Source organism: Manis javanica, chromosome 11, assembly GCF_040802235.1.
Source record: "Manis javanica isolate MJ-LG chromosome 11, MJ_LKY, whole genome shotgun sequence".
NCBI classification, from domain to species: Eukaryota; Metazoa; Chordata; class Mammalia; order Pholidota; family Manidae; genus Manis; species Manis javanica.
The window spans coordinates 89,637,488-89,653,556 of record NC_133166.1 but is presented as its reverse complement, the minus strand read 5'-3'; the positions used below and the strand labels follow the sequence as shown (position 1 = coordinate 89,653,556).

Below are 16,069 nucleotides of genomic sequence, written 5' to 3'. Positions count from 1 at the left end.
AAGCATAAAACAAAATCCTTAGGTAGGGCATAAACCTGAGGCAGTTGAGAATTAAATGAAATACTTTCTTTTTTTCATTTATGACTCAATAGGCATGAATTAGGTTAAAGGCAGCCTAGGACACACCATAAATCCTTTCGTCACACACAAAAAGATCAGAAATAAAGTCATCGGGTCACTGATGTTGCTCAGTCTCTTCCATCCACTGAAATCTTGCCCCAAAATGTACTCATTCCCCCAAGGGTGATACTAGAAAGACCAGTGTTCGCCACAATTCCAGAAGGGAAGAGGCGATAGATGATCCATGTGTTGGTGGCTTCTCCTCGGTTTAAAGAGGTCCTCTTGTCAGGGAAGCTGTGTGAAAAAGACTCCAGTTCTTTCTCTGTGAGATCTTAACAAAATAGGTGTGTTTGGGGGGCAAGCTTGATTACCCGCATTTGACAGCTGGAGACCTCAGTGAGGCTCCACACGGGCTACAGTTAGTTACCGAGATCTCAGGGCTGCCCGCAGGGCCCTCACTCAGTGCCAAACCTCTTTCGCCGCAGCAGAGTACTGCCTCTGCCTTGCAGGACCCGCCCCTTCCCGCAGGGCCCCGGACCCCAGGCGGGCCGAGCCGCTCCGCTCCTCCCCGGTGGCCTGGCTGCCTGCCGCCCGGTACTCACTCCCACTCCTTGCGCCGGGCCTGCGGGGTGCTCTGCATCTTGTGCGCCTCGTGGGCCTTGATGATGTCTCGCTGCTCGATGAGGCCCCCACGCCGCCGCTTCATCACCTCGGGGCTCACCGGCAGGAAGGGGCTGGAGCCTGCCTCCAGGGCGGCGCCCTCCCAGCCCGGGCCCTCCCCCTCCTGCACCGGGAAGAAGTTGTCGAAGCCGGTGGCGGCGCGCGGGGAGGCCGGCAGCATGCCCACCTCGTCGGAGGCATCTGCCTCGAACAGGGCACAAGGCTGCGGGCGCCATGCCTCCTCCTCGGGCAGGGCCAGGACGTGGCGGCGGCGGCCTGGGGCCCGCGGCTCAGGGCTCCCGCCCACGGCCAGGTAGGGGGCGGGCTCGGGCAGCCTGCGGCCTGGGCTCGGTCCACGCATCTCGGGCACCATCACAGAACATTGCTCTGTAAGGGCAGGGCGGGCAGGAGGTAAGGGGTGGGAGGGGAGGCAGAGGAGGCAAGGGTGGGCACAAGGGAGACAGAGAAGAGAAAGAAGTTAATGACAGTGCCCTCCAGGGCAAGGCTTGGGCTTCCTCTCTACTACCTCCCAGGCCTGGCCCAGAAACTGGCACACACTAGGAACTCAATTAATTTATCCCACATGCACTAAAATGATCCTGGCCTTTTCATTTCCACCTGCCACCTCAGTGTAATGAGGATGGGGCTGGGACTCAATTAATGGTCCTTGACCTCAGGAGCATCCACCGGGGACAAGGCTGGGGGCCAGATGCCAGGTAGACTTGATTCCTGCCCCCACAAACTTCAGTCTAGAGCAGAAGAGAGGGGTTAAAGATGTAATTATATGCAAGGTGGCAAACGTTTCAGGGCTCCGCTCTCAGAAGAGGCCAATTCCAAAGGCTGTCCCTCTCAGCGCCCAGATGGGACAGCTAGCTGGCTGCTCTCTCTCCCATTGGTGGAGGGATCCCCCTAACCTTCTCCCCAGGGTCCCAGCTCCTGTGGGAAGACCCGCTCCACACCCGCGACCCTAAGCCCACACTCTCCCCAGGAACCAGCCACAGGCGGACTGCTCTTAAGGACAGGGTCCCACAATATGGGTTCCTTCCTGCTTTCTGAATGCGGGCATCCACACGTGTAATGTCTGCATCTGGGAAGCGTGGATGGAACCAGGTGCCTCTTCTGGCTCCCTTGAGCCTCATTTTCCTTTTACATGCCAAGGAGGATGTGGTCAGATTTGCCTCTGAAACACCTTCATTCCATCAACATTGAGGGTTACTGTGTGCCAGGCACACTGTGCCAAGCAATGGGTTCCCAAGATGAGCTGGATTCCGTCCAGCTGGATTCTGCTGGATGGGAATAACATCAATTCTGACCACACAGCACGATGTGCTACGATTGGGACCAACACGGGGCACCTCCGCCCTTCTGGGAGTGGTCGGGAAGGCTTTGTGGAGCAAATGACCCTTATGCTGGGTTTAAACAGAGCTCGCCAGGTGAGGAACAGGAGAGGATTAAAGGCAGAAGGAAGAGCATGGGCAGAGAGGACTTAAGGAAACCAAAGAATTCAGAAAGAGAAGTTTCCACAGCAAGTCTGAGGACTGGGGCACAGCCCTTGTGACTTGCAAGGACCTAAACTTACTACCATCTTTTCAAGACACCTGCTTACTGTCTTCCTCCCAGCCAAGAGCCCAACTGGGAATACCCAGCCTCTTCCCACCCACATTCCAAACTGGTCCCAGTTACTATACATGGCACATGCCCCCTTGGCTCCGTGAAGTGCCATGTGCGCTACATGCTCCAAGGAGGCCTGGCATCCTCTGAGAACCCACTCCCCACTGGGAACTGTGCTGGGTCCCAGGGGATGCCTCCATCCAGAACGCTGCCCTCCATTCCTGAGCTGGACTGCAAGTCAAATGGCAAATCACAAACACAAACTATATTAAAATAGACAGGAATCTTAATGGTCTGGTCACATCATCTTATAGCTGAGAGAGCCGAGGTCCAGACAGGTAGAGAGACTTGCCCAGGGGCACACTACCAATAAAAGTCAGAGCTGGGAGAGAGCTCAGGTTTCAAACCCTAGCTCACAGTTTTTTCCATTATATTGATCACACTGTTTTCCACCAGATGAAGCAGAATCCATGGATGCCTCTCCCAGCCCCATCCTCATTACACTGAGGTGGCAGGTGGAAATGAAAAGGCCAGGATCATTTTAGTGCATGTGGGATAAAGCCTTGTGCAGATTAAATAGACCCCGACTTCCCTGGAGAGCGAGCCCTAAGGTGTCTTCCTCATTTGTCTCCTCCTACATTTCTAGCATCTGGACTGGTCTCCCCAGCCCTGCCATCACCACACCCCAACGCCTCAGTGATGGGAGGTGAGCTGGAGGCCCTGGGGATGTGCTAGATACTCGGCCACCGAGGCTGGGTCAAAGGAGCAGGGGGAGGGAAGGTAAAGGGTCCAGGAGAAGCTTGGTAGGGAGGAGAAATGGAGGAGAAAATACATTTCAAATCCTGCAAACATTTGGGTGGGTCCCTAGAAAGAGTGATTCATGTTCCTCACGTTGTCATTCTGTCTCGACTCTGCTTTGATGGATTTTAAATTTATCCTTCATTCCTACAATGTTTAAATGTCTCTCCCTCACCACACACAAGCACGCACCCGTCCCCAGGCTGCTCCCACTCCCGCCGCAGCCTTGAGCACTGCTAGAAACTCAAGCAGTCTCAGGTTCTGACGCCTGCGGCCTCCCCTGCCGCAGGTCCCTCCATGCCGAAGGCTCCTGGGCCACCTGCCTGGCTCTCGCCAGGCCACCAGGATCTGGCCCCTTGCCTCTGCTCCCTGGCCCACCCCAACTGCTCCCTCCTGCCTGGATTTCCCCTTCCCAGACACTCTGCCAACTTGAGTCACATCTTTGCCAAAATTACAGCAGCAATAACATGCACTGCAGAGCTTCTGCTTCAACGGAATCAGTTTTACGAATATCAAAACATAAAATTATCTCATCTTTCCTTTAAGAATTCCTGTTAAACAACCCTTCTATTATTGATATAAATGTTCATCAGAGGAATCTGTCGCCCCCACTGCCTGCCAAGCCGGCCAGTCCCCAGCTCTAGTGATCGTCAAACTGAGAGAACATCTTTCATCTTAAGCAATTCCAACGACACAGCCTGCATATTCCAGGGATGGATACTTGCACCTACTCCACACTTAGTCTTTCCTGACCCAGCCCCCAAATTCTGGCAAACCTTGAGTTCCTTGAGATCACAGATTTTGTCCTCTACTTTTATATCCAGCACGAAGACTGAATCCAACACACAGCAGGTTGCAGTGGTCATTAGTACTGTTTGCCAAATATTCTGGTTAATCCCAAAGACGTAGGATGCACTTCCTGGCTTCCATGGTTGAGCGGGGTGATGTAACCTTTCTGGTCCTTGACTTGTGAATGGAGGGGTGCATGTCACACTTAAATGCAAGTGTGAGATCTCTAGTTCTGGAAGGATGGGCAAGTTCTTTCAGTAAAGGGCCAGATAGTAAATATCGTAGACTGTACAGGCCACACAGTTCTCTTGCAACCACTCAAATTCTGCTATTGTAGCATGAAAGCAACCAGACAATGTGTAAGTGAATGTGTGTGACGGTGTTCTGATAAAACTTGATTTATAAACTTTTGTAAACTTTGCCCTTTCAACTGTGTCTCTTGGATTCCACCATATTCACTCCATCTATGCCCACGGGGATGGGATACACAGAGCAGCAGGCAAAAAGAGAGAATAGAGATCTACAAAACAGAATCAAGGGTGAACACACTAAGTGAGAGTCTTCCTAGGACAAAGCTGCTGTCCTATCCCCAGCTCCAGTCTCTAATGGAAGGAAAACAGACCCTGCTGCTCTGAGACATGGCCCAGGAACAGGCTAATGAAAGTTCCAAAGGCACCTGTCCTATTCCTCTAACCCTGGCTTTCTACCCACCTCTCTTCTTATTCTCTATTGCTTTGTTTAGCTAATGGACAAGGGGATGGGATTTTAAATTATGGGTGTCCTAAGGAGGAAGAGGGCTTAGGGACACATTTGCAACCCAGCAGCCCATCAAAAACTCTTGCCTTGCTTGCCAGGCTACATAGGGTAGCAGGGAAGAGCTCTCCTTTCCACCCCTCCCCATGAACCCTGCACTCTAAAGATATTTGAGCCATCAGTTAACACTCCTGTCTGCCTCTGAGACCTTCTCCCCCTCATCTTTCCACAGTCAAAGTCAAGATCTTCCTGCCCAAAGGAATACTATGTCCTTTGCACCATCTTTCCCCTCATAACCTATCAAAGCTTTAATTTTTATTCATCTACTTTCGGTTGCTTTAGAAATAATGGCCCATATTTCTTGGGCCCAGCAAGTGGGTCCACCATGTCAAGGATGCATCCCTCTCTGGGTTCCCACCCATCCCACTCCTACCCCTCCACTGTTCACCTTCTGACACCTCCAGAAGATGTAAGTCCTCAGCCACCTTCTGAGAAAAGGATATGCCAAGAAGTCAACAAAGCTTATGTTCTTGGGAATACACTATCTTCATAGCCTGAAAATTTGACGGTATGAACTCATACCTTGATTTCAGCAAACAGAAAGACTTCTCCATTGCCTACACCACCAAGTAGCATGGGCTGGGATATGGTGGACAGAAATGGCACTGACAGGCACAAAAAGGTGAGTGATGGGCACATAGGTGTCCCTGAGCTGGCCCTGAGCTCTCCTGGCCCTGCCTGCCCTGGGCAGGAAGAAGGTAGAAGGGTCCCAATCCCCAACTATTAGAAATTAAAAGTCACAAGAGGGGAAAAAAATTTAAATATGATACTACTCAACTCATACTATGCTGAATTCCTTTCTGAAAATGGTTCTCTGGAGAGAAAAAAATGAATATAGTTCATGGGTTTCCTGTCCAGCAAAAGGGAAAGTAGAGATTAACCCTACTCATTGTTCTCACACACCTGCTAAGAGAGGAAACATTCCTGGTACAGAAATAAATATTTATCTAAGGATTTTTCTTACCTGAGCCAGTCAACTACCCAAGCGCAAAGGAGGGGTAAAAGGTAAATGCTATTTTCATTTGCTGTGACCTCCTACAACTGTGGTTCTCAAGCTTTAGTGTACATCAGAATCATCTACATCGCTGGTTTTAAAATGCAGGTTTCTGGGACTGCTCTCCAAAGATTCTCATGCAAAAGATCTTGAGCGGGCTCAGATACCTACATTTTTAATAAGCATCTTCTCCCCTAATCATGTCCTGAGAAACACTGTCCTGAGAGCCGTATACAGTCCTGAGAGGTGTGCTAGGTTAGGAAGAAGCATTGTCCTGGGTTGCATTAGGATGTCAGTGGCCCCTAGGACAGTGTCCTTCTCACCCATTTTCAGTCTATATCAGGTAATGAAGTTACCAAACCCACCCAGGAGTTCCTTGACCTGCCCCCACTCTTTGCAAGACTCTTTCCTCCCTTGGACTGGCATCGTTTTTGCCCATCCCACATTCCTCTCCATATGCCTATGTTGTTATGGTGACTGTTCAAGGATGGGCGAATGTCCAACAGCAACTTGACAGGCTGTTGCATTTTGAATATAAACCAAGACCCAAGGAAAACACTTGCTTCAAATGTGGAGTGATCACTAACTCTACCAGGGTCCCTGTGGAGGAGTCCAAAGAGCCCATGTTCAAAATCTCTGGGTTTGGGATACAGCTCTGCCACTTGGCTAGTCAAGAAGCTTTGGCAATTCACTTCTCTAGGACAGTTTCCTTGCCTAAACAATAGAACCTGCCCTACAGAAGTCAGTGGTAAGCATCAAATAAGATAGCATCTGGGAAAGAACTTGGAGACTCTAAGTTACATGTTACATATGGGGGAAAGAGTCGAGGGTAGGAGTCTGCATGATGGAGCCAGGCTGCCTGCGTATGAATCTCAGTTTCCCTGTCACCAACCGAATCCTTGGGCAGATTACACAGCCTCTCATTTCCACATCTTTGAAGTGTTCATTAAGAGTAGATATTTCACAATGTTGTTGTGAGAACTGAATACAAAAGCACGTAGAACAGTATTACCTGATAAAAATGGCCAGTAAATGTGAGTTGTCATTTTATTGTGTAAAATGATATATGTTATTAGAGTAAATAATGCTAGTAAACAACCTCAAATACCTGTAGCCTAACACACTCAAGGTTTATTTCTCTCTTGGGTCATAGTGTAATAATGCAAGATGGTCTGGAAGATGGAAAAGAGAGGCCCTGCTCCACACAGTCACTCAGGGACCCAGGTTCCTTTCATCCAGTGGCTCTGTCATTTCCTAATAGCAATTTTTTTCTTAAAAAGCTGCATAGTAAATAGTTTAGGCTTTGTGGGTCATGAAGTCTCTGTGGCAACTATTCAACTCTGCCTTTGTAGTGTAAAAACAGCATAGACAATACATAAACAAGTGAGCACAGCTGTGTTTCAATAAAACTTTATTCACAAAAACAAGCAACCGAGACTGCAGTCTAGGGCCTCCGAGTCCTCCACTAGACTTTTTCTCTTCAGCCTGGAGATAAAAGAGAATAAGAACTAGGGAGCTCTTGCAAGAGGTCTAGAAGCCAGACATAGAAGTGGTATAGCATATCATTTACCCGCTATTCCATTAGCTAGACTCTGTCACCCGGGCCTGCTTAGAGGAAGGAGAGCAGAAATTCAGCCTACCTGCATGCCAGGAAGAAGAGAAAACCAATATTGGTAAGCCCTAGCAATCTCTGTTCTACTATTACTCCTTGATTGTGATCACAAAAGGAAATAGAAAGGCAAATACTTACAAATATGTCAAATACATTGAATATTGAATATTAGCCAGTCTACTGGGACGATTGCTGAAAGTTAGCTACCTCATAGTGATAGAGATTGATAACACATATTTTATGTAAAAGAATAAAGAGAAACTATATATATTATGACAATCAATTCACCAAAGGATCCTGATGATTTGGAAAACAAGACCTCAAAAATGTAAGATGGTGATGGGTCCTAACCAAGTATACAGCAGGCTCACATCACAGACATAATCTTTCTCTACAGCCCTTTGAGGACTGCTCCCTCACACACCAGCCTTTCAGCTACATGAAGGCAGAGACCACGCCTGCTTTATTCACCACAGAATCCCTAGCACCCAGTCTTTGTAGGCTTTCAATAAATATTTTAAAAGGAAGGAATGTGGGAAGGGGAAAGTAGGAGGGGCTGGGAAGCAGAGAGGAAGGAAGATGCTTTGCAGTTTCCCATACCATGATTTTGCTATTTTGGTAAATAGTTCTCTTTAAGGATTAGCTTCTGCAGGACTCCTTACAAGCACTCATATGTGGTATTAAGAGGTGTGTGCCTAAAATTTTCCAATTTGCTTAAATGTCCACTTTTACTACTATGAATTAAGAAGCTGCTTAGAACCTTAGGACTTTAGAACAGGGCCTGCCTGACTTAAGAAAAGGAGGGAAGTCTCTTTAATAAGGGAGAGGACACTTCATACACCACTGTGAAGAAATCACCAGAGGAAAGGACAACAGGTTCACTCAACAAACATTTATTTAGCACCTGCAAGGTGCTGGGGACTGAGGAAAGCACTGGAAACTCTTTATGGTACCACACCAAGAGTCCAAAAAGAAACCCAAGGGGTTGGGCACAGTTAGTTTAAATTTTAAAAAGTAGTACAGTTACTTTTTAATATAGACAAAGAATTACTTCTACAAGAGTATCCTGAGATTCCTTGAGCAGCTGTAACTTTTCCAGGATTTATTACTTCTGTTACTCCTTCTACTTCCCTAAAGCACCCAGACACAGACAGACAGCGATGAAAAGGGATGCCTACTGACTGTGATGGGGGGGACTTGGTAATATGGGTGAATGTAGTAACCACAGTGTTGCTTATGCGAAACCTTTTTAAGACTGTATATCAATGATACCTTAATTTTAAAAAAGTACTTTTTCTGAGGACCTTTAGGGAAATAGAAACCTAAGGGCAGACTAATACACCTCAGACTGTCTGTGGAGAGCAAAGATCACCAGGAATCAGTAATGCTTATAGCTGGGCGCAAACAAAAGCCACAACTCCGTGGACTTGCAGACATGGGCGAGCTGCCGCCGCTGCCTGGCCCAGGACAGAGAAGGGCTGGGGGCTAATGGCTGGGAGAACACACAGATTCCCTGACAGGCCTTTGTCCAAACCATGGCAGCATCGGGCTCAGGCGTCTGAGTCCACAGTGTGCACGAAGCTCTCTAAGCCTCTTTTCCATCTAAGCACTTCTCAGGTATCGGTCCCAGGAGCACTGGGGATCCAGCTAGGCCCTGACAGCACCCTGCCCACCCATGCTGCCCAAGATGTCCTGAACCGATTTACTTGGAAGCCACCTTTTGCAGAAAAGTCAACTTTCAGATGGGAGAAGACAGTTGGCGCAGCCATTGGAATCTCCTCTGTGATCAGGACCCTCATACCAGTACAGGCTTTCAAAGACAAACCCAGCATCAGCCCCTGAAGCTGCAGCTCTAATTAGGGAACATTGTTTGCACAGGGAAAGCCAGTCTGAATCGCCACACAGAGAAACACGTGCAAAGCTCTGAACCCACCATTCAAGGCCTCCACAATGTGACTCTGGGAAGAAAGATGAGCCAAAGCCCTCAAGGGCCTGTTTGAGCCAGCGGTGAGCCCTGCTGCTGGCAGTCCCTTCCTAATGCTGAACTCTGCCGCATCTGTCTGCCAGTGCTGGCCCCTCCTGGTGACCAGGTCCAGACGTCAGGCCTATTCAGAACCCAGCCACTTGTCAGCTGTGATCAAAGACATGGAAAGAGACAAAGAAGTCCGCAACAAGCAAAATGATCACAGGTCATGGGTTATGTGCTGGAGAGTCAAGTGCCAGTGGAAATGGGAGAAGGACATACTGACGTCAGCAAAGTATTTCTGGCCTTTGAAAGCTTGTAGAATCTGTCCATCCAGCCCTCATCTCTGTGCTCTGTGGCTGCTTATTTTTATGCTTGTTTCTTTCTGGTTATTTTTGTCTGTTTTATCACATAATTACTAATAATGATATTATAATTAACCTGTTTCTTAAGCCAAAGAATTTGTTTAGGACAGAATTTGCATTTCCAGGGAAAATATGACCTGAAGGATTTTTTGTTCGATACACAGAGTTGGTACAATGTTGGCAGTTCCAAGTGTCACTCAGACTGGTGTCCCTGGGGTTGTGCAACATGACAGAGAGCACTTGTAAGATTAGACCAACAATTACACCCAAATGGAAAGTGTCTGCAAACCTCCAACAAGCTAAAAAGAAAGTCAGGAGTAGGTATTACAGTTACCTCTCCATGATGCTTCCCTTGCTATTATTCCTGCACTATCGATAGGCTGGACAATGGGCAGTTCCAGGGCGGGTTCCAGTTAGACTAAGCCAGCCTAGTAATCCCAGCCCTTGGCCAGTGATTAGCTAAGAAAGGGCATATGATCCATTTAAAGCCAACACACTATGAGGTAAAGCTCACCAGGGTGTTTGGGAAAATTCTCCCAACTTTTAGGGAGAATTTTAAGGGAATTGCTCTGCACTGTCCTGCACAGATGTGAACAGGGGGACTGCTGCACCGCCTCATCACCCAACTGAGGATGAAGTTGCCACACAGAGGAAAGTGGGGCCAAGAGAATCACAGGCCACGGAGAGGGAGCCCCCCACCCCTCAGCCAGGAACACTAGCTATGAGGCAATACAGCTGTCGATGGCTGAAGCCCACTTATTTGAGTTAGATTCTCTGTTACTTGCTCCTTGAAGCACATTTGCTGACAGAGCCCCCATATCTACCCACACAATGATAAGGTTCAACCACTCCACAAGCCTCCAAGACCATTTAATTGTTTGGGTCACAACCGGAGGAAAGTCCCTAACTGTTGTTTGGCTTTAAGTCATCTTTTATACGTAGACACTGGGACTTCAGTCTTGCATAAAATCCATGAAGCTAGGATTCTAAGAATCATTAGTATAATAGGAAAATGACTCAACGCAAATGGATAAAGTTAAATTCAATTGAGCAAGCAGTACATTTTAGGTGGGGAAGGGAACACTGCAATTGGATTATATAGAAACAGATTTGTTGCAATTTAGTGTAAAGAGATTTAGTGGTCAGAGTAGACACCACCACCACCATCGTCATCACTAAAAATAATGGTTAATAATTTGAATTTTTATGTGATGCTAGATAGCATATTGCGGGCCTTTTAAGCAATCGATCCTTGAGGATTTCATGTAATTATTGAAAAATATGTTATGAAACAACTACTATTATTCACTCAGTTTTACAAATGAGAAAACTGAGACTTCAAAGTAATATCCCCAAGGTTAGGGTTATATGGTCATGAAGTGGTAGAGCCTCTAATCTATGTCTGACTAACTCCAAAGCTATGCTGTAGTCCACTGCATTACACAGGGCTCTAATAATGGTAATAATATAACAATAATAATGGTAATAATGACTTTCACTTTTGAATATCTATTCAGAGCCAGAAATTCATGTTTATTAACCACCCTATAAAGTAAGTACTATTACTATTCTCATTTAACAATGGAAACCTCCCAAAGGTCCCATAGCCAGTAAACACTAAATCTGGACTTCATTACCTGACTTCTCACCCAATGTCTCTCTGGGAAGGTGTACTTTGAAAGTGGATAGGAACTCAGATGGTCCTATCCTTTGGGTACAAGACATTTGCATATTTCAGTGACGGCAAGTACACGAATGTGTAGGGAATAATAAGTTTGTGTGTGTTTGCGCCAGATTCTACCTGGCCCCTGCTCCAGGCCTAGCTCTAGGTCTTTACACAGGTCTGTGGAGAAGCAGCAGAGCTGGGGTCAGAGGCACTTTGTGAATAAGCACAGTACTGCAGTGGGGGCAGAGCATGCCCTTCGTTTGGCAAAACAGTCTGAGGCCTCCCCAGGCAGCACAGTGCTGGATCATCACAGGGCAGCTCTGGGACTGCCAGGGGTGTGGGGAAGCATGAGGCAGGGAGTCACCATTTGCAAGGCTGCCATCACCTGACGAGAATCAAGCAATGGCTCTGCTCTGGGATAAAACAAGGAGGAAATGGACAAAACCAGAGTTGGGATCTTTCCATCTCTTTTCCTGGTCCCTGGTTCTCTCTCCCCACCTTACACCCCATCCTCCAGCTGCCAGGGTCCTCACCCTGCCTTTCCCTAGTTACAGACTGTCTTCACCATAACCGACAAAAATCCCCCATGATGACAGCAATTTTACTTTCTAATCCAAAAATTAAAGCTGGCCTGAGAAGAAGATTTCTTTCTGATTTGCAAAATTGTATATAAGAAATGTCTCATGGAGTTACCTATATTGGAAAAAATATAATTATGCAAAATTGGGAAACCCAGAAATGCTGGGCCTTCTAGTCATCACACCTCTGCAGTGAGGAAGTTCTTCCTGCCTTTCTTCTACCTCTTTTTCTCACCCCAAACTAGGGTCCCCCCGGCCCCAGGCTTTTAGAGGTGACAGGAAGCTCACTTAAACACATTAGCACTTGTGAGGTGCCAGTGTTCCAGGGAGCTGGGCTGCTGGACAGCCAGGCAGGAACAGAACATAAGGCCAGAAGAGGGGCCTTCTGCTTATCATGTGTAGGAAAGACCTGATACCAGAAATAAAAATAAGGCTGCCACTTTCATCCAACACACATTTTCTAAACGTTTCAGTCTGATTTTTACTATATAAATATCAGTGCCATTTTCACTGGGACTAGACACTACAGAAGCTGTGTGGCAAGAAACCCTCCCCTCTCATATAAATTATAAATACAGATTACCTCTTTTTGAGCCAAGCACCAAACTGAAGGCTTTACAAGTCTTCTAGCTAATTTTTCAATGCTCTTTATGTTTTTTAAAAAATACTCTGAGTCATTCACTCATTCGTTCAATTATTTATTTATTCAACACATTTATAATGAGCGCCTATCACATGCCAAGCATTGTGGGAGGCCTCAGGGCTAAACACATAGCAATAAACAGATTCTGACACACCACCATGATAAGGGCTCAAATGGGGAAAAAAGAAGGTGTTTTAGCGGTCCAAAGAGGCCACTGGGGAGTTGGGGGTGCTGCTTGAAGGATAGGATATTTAAGCCAAGAACCGTGTATTATGCAAGAGTCAGCCAGGCAGACAGAGTAGGAATTGGGGTGGGGAGCCACTGAAATAGTGTGGTCAAGGTAGGGCTCATTGAGAAGATGACATTTGAGCAAACTTGAAGGGAAGAAGTGAGCAATTCAGATAGCTGGGAAGACTGAAAAGGCAGTGCAAAGGCCCTAGGGAGGGACCATGCCTAGCACATTCCAGAAGCAGCAAGATCACAGTGTGGGCTAGAACAGGAGTGGCAGGAGATGAAGTCAAAGACATAATACGGAGGGCCTTTACCTTTTCACTGAGTGAAATGGAAGCCACTGGAGGATTTTAAGCAGAGTTATGACACTATCCTCCTTGGCTCTTTTTGAGAATAGACTGTAGGGGAGCAGGGAAGAGGCCAGGAGACCAGTTGGAAGCTATTATAGCAATAATGTAGTAAATGTGCCTGCTTGCTCTCTGGAACTCTGGACAAAGAGAGCCATGCATAGTGCCCTGATCAATAGGAGCTAACCGTACAAGCAAAAATGGAGGCAGGGCAGGACTGAGTATAGGCAGAAAGACAAGGCCAAAAAGAACCCTGGCCCACCCCTTTTAAAGCCCTTATGTCCCAAGTGGTGCAGAAGAACCTCTGAAGATTTCCTGTCTTCAGCACATACTCCTTCCCACAGAGAGAAGCAGGGGTATCTTGCCCCTGTCCTGAAGGGTCTCCAAGGTTTGGGCAAGGAAGAGGCAGGGGACTAGAGGCATGCTAGGGCCTGGAGAGGCTCCAGCAGCTGATGCAGTGGGCCAGGACACCAGTGGCCACACACAGGGAGAACAGCCACCCTCCAGCCACAGACAGTCTGCAGCCGGCCCCTGAGCGCCTGCCAGCCAGATGCCCCACCCCAACATTGCCATGTAGGCCCCAGGGAAGAAGGGGTAGGAGACAGTATATAGTTCATTGCATATTTAATCAAAAGAATGATAAATCATGAGTTAACTAGAAAATCTCTAGCTAGAAAGAAGGAAAAACGCAAACTTGAAAAAAACAAGTTGTTTTCCATTAAAATGGCTCAGGACTCAGAAATCAAGCTTCTAGAAATAATGAGAGCTACAGTTTTGTAACCTGAGTTTTGTGACTGTGCTGATTCAAATCTGCTTCACAATATATCATTGAAAAGAGCACTGAGATACAGCATAGAAACACAGCAGATACGATTCCACTATTTATCTGGATCATCTTTACTATTCATTCTTTGGAACAGTTATGGCTGGAATTCAGCAATGAAGATTTCAAATGCTCAAGGTCACGTTTTAGGACCCCACCTGTAATTTGTGCAGTCTTAACGTGGGTTACCATGGCATTGACTGTCTTAGCTTCATCCTAGGCAATAACATCCATAAAATCATGATCTGATGTGCTAATTATATTTTTGCCATTTTTTAGTGTTTTTTAAAGACTATTTTTTTTAGAGCAATTTTAAGTTCAAAGCAAAATTGAGAGGAAGGCACAGAAATTTCCATGTATCTCCTACCCCTACACATACATAGCCTCCCCTATTGTGAACAGCCTTCACCAGAGTGGTACATTTGTTACAACTGATGACCCTGCACTGATCCATCATTATCACCCAAAGTCCAGAGTTTACATTAGGTTTTACTGTAGGTGTTCTGCATTCTATAGGTTTTGACAAATGTATAATATGTATGATATGTATCCACCATTATAATATCATACGGAATATTTTCATTACCTTAGAAGTCCTCTGCATTCTGTCTGTTCATCCCTCATCCCTCCCAACCACAAGTAACCACCAATTTTTTTAGGTTCCATAGTTTTGCCTTTTCCAGAATGTCATGTAGCTTGAGTAATACAGGGAAGCTTTCAGATGAGCTTCTTTCACTTAATAATATGCATTTAATGTTCCTCCATGTCTTTTCATGGCTTGATAAAGCTAACTTCTTTTTAGTGCTGCCATGCTTGATGTACCACAGTGTATCCATTCACCTACTGAAAGACATCTTGCTTCCCTGGTGTTGACAATTACGAATAAAGCTGCTAGAAACTTCTGTGTGCAGGTTTTGTGCACAGTTTTCAGTTCCTTTGGGAAAATACCAACAATCATGATTGTTGAATTGTATGATAAAAATATGTTCACTTTATAAAAAACAACCCAACAATCTTCCAAAGTGGTTGGACCAGTTTGCATGCCCACCAACAATAAATAAGAGTTCCTGTTGCTCCACATCTTCAGCAGCATTTGGTATTGTCAGTGTTCTGGATTTTGGCTCTTCTGATAGGTATGGAGTGGTCTCATTGTTTTACATTTTTCCTGTTTTTCATAGTAAATCCTCACCAATGAAAATCATCTAGTGTACAACCATATGGGAAACACAGTCCTGGATGACATGAGGGCCCTATCCAAGATGAGTAAGTCACCCAAGGTTCTACTGTTGAACATGAAATAGAGGACATTAAAGATTTCCCAAGTTATCCTCCCTGTCATTGCTCAAGTCAGGTTAAAATATTCCCTGCACAGTCATTCAGCCAATGTCTGAACACCTCCACTGACAGGATCTCACTGCCCCCAAGGCAACTATTCCAACATTAGATAGATCTATGAGGACGCTCTTCCTTATTCTTAGTGAAAATCAATGTGTGTCAACACAGAAATCAATGGACTGTGAGGAAAAGTAATTCATTCACCTCTGCCCACTGCTGACCATCTAGAAAAAGAGGATGTAATTAGCAATAAAAACAATGAAGGGTAGCCAAAAATCAATGTGTCTCCTGTTGGAATAGCTCTCCACTGAAATAATTCAGTGTTTTCTCAATTGACTCAGAAGACCACAGATTTTTCAATAGCTTCTTTTTCTTCTTCCACCTCTTTTCCTTTAAGAAAAAAAAAACATCTCTATGAGCTTTCTTCCAGTGAAAAGCTAATTGTAACTTTCCTGCAAGCCTTTACTTTTTGATTCAGGTTATTTTGGGAAGACCAACTCCCACAACTTCAGAAGAGCAGGAAGGTCACAGTGCTAGGATGAATCCTTAAGGGGTTGGGGGTGGGATGGGGGGCTCACTGGAAGATCAAGTTTCACCTGAATCTGCAAAGGAGATTCTCCCTAATATTTATGTCCCCATAGTAAAATTTCTGAAGTGACATTCTGCACAGCATGACCCCCAGGAAGGCAGGAAAGGAGTAGTGTTTTCCCATTGCTTTTGGCCCCTTGATCAAGCTGAAAGGCTGATGTTTAGGGATGGGACTGCAGATTTCAGAGGTGCT

The 16,069-nt window shown here is 46.2% G+C and overlaps 1 protein-coding gene across 21 annotated transcripts in view; it reads right to left on the bottom strand.

The window, feature by feature from the left end:
• CACNA1E (calcium voltage-gated channel subunit alpha1 E) overlaps positions 1–16,069 on the bottom strand; it is a 581,675-nt gene that overhangs the window by 364,801 nt on the left and 200,805 nt on the right. For all 21 annotated transcript variants that reach the window (XM_073216846.1, XM_073216856.1, XM_073216857.1 and 18 more), the window contains one exon: positions 663–1,107. In XM_073216846.1, coding sequence (XP_073072947.1) covers positions 663–1,093 — 431 coding nt within the window. In that variant the 5' untranslated portion in view covers positions 1,094–1,107. The remainder of the gene's footprint in view (positions 1–662; positions 1,108–16,069) is intronic.